At 35.2% G+C, this 8,263-nt stretch overlaps 1 protein-coding gene across 1 annotated transcript; it reads left to right on the forward strand.

Moving 5' to 3' along the window:
* Positions 1-2,046: 2,046 nt before the first annotated feature.
* LOC107826194 (patatin group D-3-like) lies at positions 2,047-4,875 on the forward strand. The gene is made up of 5 exons (XM_016653151.2): positions 2,047-2,189; positions 3,380-3,554; positions 3,660-3,962; positions 4,558-4,700; positions 4,818-4,875. Exons 1-5 carry the CDS (start codon positions 2,047-2,049, stop codon positions 4,873-4,875), a joined length of 822 nt encoding a protein of 273 aa, XP_016508637.1.
* The last annotated feature ends 3,388 nt before the right edge of the window (positions 4,876-8,263 follow it).

The raw sequence follows: 8,263 nt of genomic DNA on the forward strand, positions 1-8,263 counted from the left end.
ATAGTGATGCAAATTGGATCACTGTATCATCTGAAGTTAAATCCACGAGTGGATATGTTTTCACAATTGGGGGTGGAGCAGTGTCTTGGAAATCATCCAAACAAACGTGCATCGCCGGTTCTACAATGGAATCTGAATTCATAGCTTTAGATAAGGCCGGTGAAGAAGCTGAATGGATCCGGAATTTCTTGAAAGATACTCCATTTTGGCCCAAACCTTTGGCACCTATTTGTATACATTGTAATAGTCAAGCGGCAATAGGCAGGGCAGGGAGCGTTATGTATAACGGAAAATCTCGTCATATACTACGGAGACACAATACCGTTAGACAACTACTCTCTAGTGATGTTATCAGAATTGACTACATAAAGTCAAGAGATAACATGTCGGATCCACTTACAAAAGGCCTATCTAGAGAGGCAGTTGAAAGATCATCAAAGGGAATGGGGTTAAGGTCTAGGACAAGTCATCATGACAGTAACTCTACCTAGCAGACTGGAGATCCCACGAGCTAGGTTCAAAGAGATCAAACAAAGTTATGAATGACGGTTCAACATTGTCAAATAACTCAACCCATTCTCGTGATGAAGACAATGTTCAGAAATCGAGGTAAAGCATTAAGGCTTTTTGATGAGTCAACAAAGCTTAAAGGTTTTTTAATGATTTGCTAAGTCTGGCAGGATATGACCAGATAGTGTGTCTATAGGATTACACGTTTAGAAATTACCTATGTGAGTGTGAAGTGTAAGCCGCTTCAAGGGGAATGAAAGTAAAGGCACATTCTCTAAGCACTCATGAAACCAGGTGGTGTTCATGGCTGAAACGAACACAACCGTGAGAACCATAGATGGTTAAGGATTGATTATGTGACTTATGTTGTCTAGATATACAACAAAGATCGACGGTTCAAAGATATCAAATCTACAGATTGACCGAGTATATCCGATATAAGTTCACTACGGAAAGTTCAAAGGGAAGCCTACTTATCCAGATGCAATTAATTCTTGCATGTAAAACACACACGCGTCCGTGCATTCCTTTATTCCAGTCATGTGGGGGATTGTTAGGATTTTAAGCTTGTGTAGCTTAATGAGGGTGGATGAGAAATGGAGCGAAAATGAAATATTTGAGTTTCCCTTGGGAAGGGACATTATCCCATATCGAAGGAAGAAAAGGCTTTTGATGGGTATATATATAATTGCTCTTCTTCTAGCTCTTAAAGAGTTAAGAAAAAGGCAAGCCTCGCGTCGTCGTCGTCGTCGCTCGCTCGGCTCGGCTTCGGATTCGGATTCGGATTCGGATTCGGATTTGGTCAAAGATCGATTGATTGATTAATCTTTTTGGACAAAATTCCTTTCAATTATTTAATTAATTAATTAATTAATTAACGAAAAATTCAATCCGGAATAACCCATGACCCGTGACCCAATTCGGTCAGGCCCGTTTTCTTTCCCGGATTATTTTAAATATATTTTTCCCGCAATATTTCAAACACCCATTTTCAACAGCCATGGCTGTTTCTGAAAGGTTGCAAACCTTTTCAGAAACATTGCCATCAACTCTATAAATAAAGTTTGAATCTCAGAATCTTTCCTTACGAAATTTTTTGAGCTTCTTCTTCTTCTTCTTCTGCACAATATTTTCCAGTGTGTTTTACGACCATTGAGTGGTTCGCAGTTCATCAGAGTTTTGGTACCTATACACTGGTGAGTTAAATCGTTCTATCCTGGGAGGATACATTCCAGCACCTCGGGTACTTGAGGGGAATAATTTTCTTAAGGACACACTGTGTATTCAGTGGGCTCGATTTATTCCAATACTGTTTTCTTGTTTTCCAGAATCTATTTCGTTAAACAAGTATTACTAATTTTCTGTTTTATTTTTTCAGAAAGTTTAATTGTTTATTATAGCAATACAGAATAATAACAACCTCTTCCATTTCCCATTCACACCCTTTAAAGAAAAAACGCAACAGAAGTTGCCTTAGTGATTTTTTCCCCAGGCAACAAAGTCTACTCGTTTGGCCACCCTTCTGTGGATTTGATCATGGATAGGTTCCTCGCAGAGAACCCTCAACCCAATATTGATGTTTCTAACCATCGAAATGCTAATGTTGGTGAGGTCAATATGGATGAGTTGATCGACAAAGAGGGCCAGTGGATCTACTTCAATTCAATAGTTCTCAAGCAGTTAAATTCTCACAATCGTCGTTTTATTTTAAATATTTATAGTTATCTTATATAGACATAATTGATGTATATTTTATCCATATTGTTAGCAATTGCTCGGTGTGGATAAACTATCAATTAAATTTGTATTATCTATAATTTTAATATTATTTTCAGTGAATAAACAGTATTTATGCCATCTATTTAGTCTGCGGGTTTAATCACTCAATGAAGTAAACATTATTCCCTAAACGCTTAATTAGTAAAAGATTAAATTTGAATCTGACAAAAAAGTTATTTAAGTTAGCTTGAAGTGTTTATTTACCAAAAAAAAAAAAAAAAAAAAAGTTAACTTGAAGTACAAATTATCTCATTTAAGGAAATAAATATCTAATGGAGTGCATATACCTATACGCATAAAAAAAAAAAAAGCAATACATCGATGAGAACTTTAAGCTTGATTGTACACATATATATTTAAGTATTTTGAAAAAGTATAACATTACTATACATGATCTAGTGTGGGGAGCACGGCAGAGGTAGGGGTGTCAATGGATATTTAAAACCGACTAAACTAACCGAACTGTACCGCATCGAACCGATTTTTAGGTTTCTTTTAATAAAACCATAAGTTTTTATATAAATCTATAACCGTACCGATAATTAGGGTAGGTCTTTTATTTTATGAAAATAAACCGAAAAAATATCGAACCGTACAGAATAAATTTATATGAAAAAATATATTTATATATTAAGTTTAAAAATAATAAAGCATTAATATTTTTCTTGGGCCTTGAAATAATGAAAACGATTACAAGCAAACAAGTAATTAAACTCAAAATTCTTATTCCCAAACCTATTATACTACTATTGAAACTAAATTATTGTAAATATAGTTTGTTGAAACTACTCGAATCTAGCTCAAAATTCCTAATGTAAATATAGTTTGTTGAAACTAAATTATTGTAAAAATAATGAAACTACTCGAATCTAGCTCAAAATTCCTTTCTACGTTAATTAAACTCAAAATTAACGTAGATTCGCCCCTGCATGTACTCCACGCAATAGTTCAAGGGGGTAATAGAACCTCGCAAAATTTAAGTGTGTATTTGAAACCCTGCTATAAGTGATGAGGCAATTATGCATTTTCCCTAACCTATCATTTGGATATGTAATTGCAAATATTGCCGTTAGTAATTATTCTTTATTAGGAAACAAATACAGATAGCAAACTCTCCTCATTTGGATGCTAAGTTGTCTGACATATGCATTGGCACCTCGGCTGCCCCAACTTATTTTCCTCCATATTACTTTGAGAATGATGATGGTAAAGGAAATCAGTATGAGTTCAATCTTATTGATGGTGCTGTTGCTGCTGCCAATCCGGTACATTCCCTCAACAAGCATACTCATTACCTATACTTTAGTAACCATAATGGGTCTTTGATTATCATAGAAAAAATCACTGTGTCAATTAATATTGGTTGACAGGCCTTAATTGCGCTAAGCACAGTAACCAGAAGTGTGGAAGCGGATCCATCATTTGCTTCTATCAAGCCATTGGACATCAAACAAATTCTGCTGCTCTCATTAGGGACTGGCACTACTGCAGATTTTGCTGGGACATACACAGCAGAGGAGGCAGATAATTGGGGTCTTGTTTCTTGGCTATTTCATAATAATTCGAACCCTCTTATTGAAATGTCATCTGAAGCAAGTGCTATTATGAATGATTATTACATCGCCACCATCTATCACGCTCTTGGTGCTGAAACGAATTACCTCAGGATTGAAGTAAGGCAATCTCGCTCAAAAACACCGTAACACTCCTAGTTATTCCCTCCGTTCCATTTTATAACGGAGTTTAGAGAAAAATGAAGACTTTTGAAACTTATTACGTAAAACAAGTCATAGATACCTGTAGGACTATAAAAGCTTTTCATCAAGGGCAAGATATGAAATTTAAGTTAAATGGTTACAAACTTAGCTAGCGTTTGGAAATAGATTTGGTTGAAACTTGAAAAATTAGTTTTGAAAGTTGAAGTTGTGTTTGGACATGTATTTTATTTGAAATAAAGTTGAATTTTTGTGAGTGAAAGAAAATATTTCACCCAAAACTGTCCTATCTTGAATTATTCTTTTTAAAAAATTGATCATATTCTATGAACAAACAGTGTTTTCAAAAAGCTTTTGAAAAAAATCCCAAACTTTATAGCCATACGGGAGCTTAGAAAGTTGCCATTCTTTTTGCAATAGACTAAAAATTAAATATTGTCCTATAAATTGGAACGGCGAGAGGATTATTTCAAGTTGATTAATGTAAGAGAGAACTTTCTTTACCATTTCGTCTCCTTTTATTTTATGTTCCTTTCTTTGTATGTAATACCAGGAAAGGGCATTAACTGGCACTACAACCCAAATGGATAATGCTACAGAGGCTAATATGAACTTATTGGTACAAGTTGGTGAAAACTTGTTGAAGAAACCCGTATCCAAAAAGAATCCTGAAACCAATGAGGAAGCTCTAAAGAGGTAAGACATACTATAATTATCTATGCACCATTATTCTTTATCTATTTAGAGTTTTAACTTTAGTTCTAATTATAAATCTATTTTATTGCTAGTTATAATACTGTCCTTTGTACACAGGTTTGCGAAATTGCTCTCAGAAAGGAAGAAAAAACGTGCAAACAAAGCCGACTCATAATAATTATGCTAAAGAATAAGCGCTTGTAAGGCATGCATTAGCCCGTCAAGTCTTGTGTTGTTTTAGAATAATCGTGTTTTTCAATTTCAGAAATAAAAAGAAGAGAGGGATAAGTTTCAATAGAAATATCCCTCTCTATGTAATACGCTAATTATAAGGACTACGTAAACTTTTGGTTGTATTATTCTAAGCCAAACCAATGAAAATGAAAATAAAAACATTTGTCGTACATTGTAACGCGTTTTGGCCAACCCCCATAGAGGTACCACGAGGGAGGTTTGGTACCAGTTTTGGTTCATTAATTTTTTCAACTTTTAATCCTTAACTTCAAAGTTCAAACAAGTGCGGCAAACAGACGGGTTGGGTCGAATATGACGGGTAAATAATAGGTAATATAAAAACGGATAAATTATTCGACCCGATCCATATTTAATATGGATAAAAAGTGAGTTAACCGGCGGATAATATGAATATCCATATTATTAATGGCTTCTTGAATATGATCACTTTTGGGACAATTTCTAGTCTCCCAAACTTGAGGAACCCTCAATTTGAGGATTTATAAATGTAAAATTAAGCCATTAGTTATCCATTTTCTAAGTGGATAATATGATTCTTATTCATATTTGACCCGTTTTTAAAAAGTTCATTATTCAACCCATTTTAATGGATAATATGAGTGGATAATTATTTTCTTTTATCCATTTTGCCACCACTATTCAGAGGCGGAGCCACAGTGTCGGTTACGGGTTCAGCCGAACCCAGTAGCTTTGGTTCAAATCATGTATTTGTCTTAAAATTTTTATTAAATAATTACAAATTATTAATTAAAACCCCAGTAACTTAAAAGTATTAGGAACCCGAACCCATAAGTTTGAAATCCTGGCTCCGCCCCTGCCACTAGTTCAAACCATGCATCAAAATATTTGAATAACATTATTATCCTCACGTGTGGGTACATCTCGGCGACACTGTAATTGTATCAATTAAGCTTTAACTGACTCAGAACAATTATCCAAAATTTATGGAACCTGACAATATGGCCAAGCGCTACATAAACAGAAAGAACGTAAAAAAAAATTCGTCATACATGTTTTTGTTTTTCCAGTTCTTCTACAACTTCAGATTAGTGAACATGGGTGAAACCTTCCAAAGCAACTTTAGAGCTAGTGGTCTAATGTTTGGTCATAATTTTTTTATGGTTATTTTACAACGTTAGACCATCGAGTCTAAAATTCCTAGCGAGCTTGGGTGCGCCACTACAAGAGAACATGCGATTAGCTAGGGGCTTTTGTATCTATATTTGATTTTGGGGTCAGAATTGAATTGGTTGTTTTTCTTTGCATTTTAGTTAGTAATTCAATTAAAGCTTTAGGTGATAATTAGTTAATTATTAGACAAATTGAATAATTAGGTTAGAGTCAAATTAGAACTTCAATTTAATTGGCCAAGTTTGAATTAGAATCAAAAGAAAATTTGTTGGGCAAGCCATGAGGCCCAAACTCCTTGAATAATACGCCTAGACCACCCTCAAAATCCGGCCCAGATCCCTTTTAATACCAAACGACCCCGTTTTGTCCCTGATCAATCATAGCCATCCCTCAAAATCAATCTAACGGCTACGAACTGAACTCCAAACCCCCTTAAAACTGTCTGAAAGAACCCCCCCAAACCCTAAAGACCAGTCCCAATTCCTCATCCCTCTCACCCTTAGCCGCCTACCACCCCAAAGAGTATCTTCGTCGATGGCTCATCTCCAAATCCGCCAAAATCATCACCAAATAACCTCTGTTCCCTCCTCTTTCCAAATCTCTTAGCCTCATCTCTCGAATTCCTCTCAATTGATTCGTATAGCAGATCTAAAAACGGATAGAAACCCTAGTTTGCCTATTTTTACCCAATTTTTCAGTGGTTTATGAACTCGTTTTGACCGCTTAGATTACCTCCGAAGTTGCTTCTTCTTCTTCAAATTCGGCATGTAATGAATATTGTTCCATGTAGCATTGGCTCGCATGTGAATTTGGCGGCAAGTGCTCACGTTACAATCTCCATTACCTGCCGGAATTCCTGTATTTGTTGGTGTTCGTTTGGCTTGCCGGATTCCAGTTTTACGGATTTGTTCAAGGTTAATCGGGGTAAATTTTTGCTGCTCCAGTCTCTTTAGTTGTCATGTTCATTTTGTTTGACTATAATGACTTTCCGTTCATGACTGGCTATGTGAATTCGTGTAGGTCGTTTTAAGATCTTTTCTGCTATTAAATTGCATTCGATTTACTGTTAGTTAACATTTCTTGTTTTTGAGTTGTAATTGTCTAAGTTCAAGTGTTTGTTGCCTTATTTAATTTACAAATTGGTTTAGTTGATTTGTTGGGATTAATTGGAGCAAATATGTTATTAGGTTGATTTGAGTATAGAGAGAGTAAGAGGTTTGAGATAGGTTAATTGTATTTTTATGCAATTAAAAGATGTAGAGGTCCAGTTATGATTATTGGACTAAGGCCCAATACTTGTTTCTTTTGGGTCAGTCTAGTTTAAAAGGACGAGGATCTAGGGGTAATTGCTTAATTTAGGGAATATTACTGAAAGGTTCTAGAAAAGGAGGAAAAGGACTAGTCTGCAATAAAACAACACAATATGGCAAGTGTTTAGAGGGATGAGGGGTAAATACAGAAGTAAAAGGGGATAAAAATGAGGAAAGTATATCTGAAAGGGGACAATTGTCCAAATCTGTTAAAAAGATGCCTTTTCCCCTTTGTTTTTAGGGCTGACAGATTTCATGATCATTCTCTCATATTTTTTTGCATATAGCACACACGCATATTCTCTAATAACAGACTCTGGACATTCCCTCTCCTCACAGACCTTACCCTCATCTTTTCTTATATATATATATATATATTCCCTTACTCATTCTCTCATAAAGTGACCTGACTGATTCTCTCATAAACAGACCTTCCTTTACAATAACTCTCACTCTGCATTTTCGCACTCACACACACAAAAAACAGCTGAGAAAAAAAGTTGAAAGAGATTCTGAGATCTAAGCAAACCAAAAAAAATGTTCTGGAAAAGGAGAAAGCAGTAGAATCTGAAGTTGTTTTTATAATCCAAACAAATCAAAACTCGTAGTTTGTCTTGAAAGCTATGTTCCTTCTACATTTCTGGGTTTCCAAGTTGATTTAACTGGGTTTTATTGTTGATTCATGGCTGTTGTAGCTGTAACCAGTAGTTGAGCTCATTCCTTGCATTTTCAGACCTTTATTTGGTCCTTTGCTTTTATTTCTGCCTTTAGATATGTAAACCCTCACTTATCCTCTTGTATTTTGAGTTAATGAAATGAAAATGTGATCTGCTCTATGTTACATTTGTGCTTGATTACTTAAGATTT

Source organism: Nicotiana tabacum, chromosome 15, assembly GCF_000715075.1.
Source record: "Nicotiana tabacum cultivar K326 chromosome 15, ASM71507v2, whole genome shotgun sequence".
NCBI classification, from domain to species: Eukaryota; Viridiplantae; Streptophyta; class Magnoliopsida; order Solanales; family Solanaceae; genus Nicotiana; species Nicotiana tabacum.

What these genes read in the sequence shown, in the direction of transcription:
- LOC107826194 (XM_016653151.2), top strand. Translation starts at nt 2,047, where the DNA reads ATGGATAGGTTCCTCGCAGAGAACCCTCAACCCAATATTGATGTTTCT. An exon ending in CTGTTGCTGCTGCCAATCCG is followed by an intron (nt 3,555 to 3,659) that starts GTACATTCCCTC and finishes ATTGGTTGACAG; the next exon opens with GCCTTAATTGCGCTAAGCAC. An exon ending in CGAATTACCTCAGGATTGAA is followed by an intron (nt 3,963 to 4,557) that starts GTAAGGCAATCT and finishes ATGTAATACCAG; the next exon opens with GAAAGGGCATTAACTGGCAC.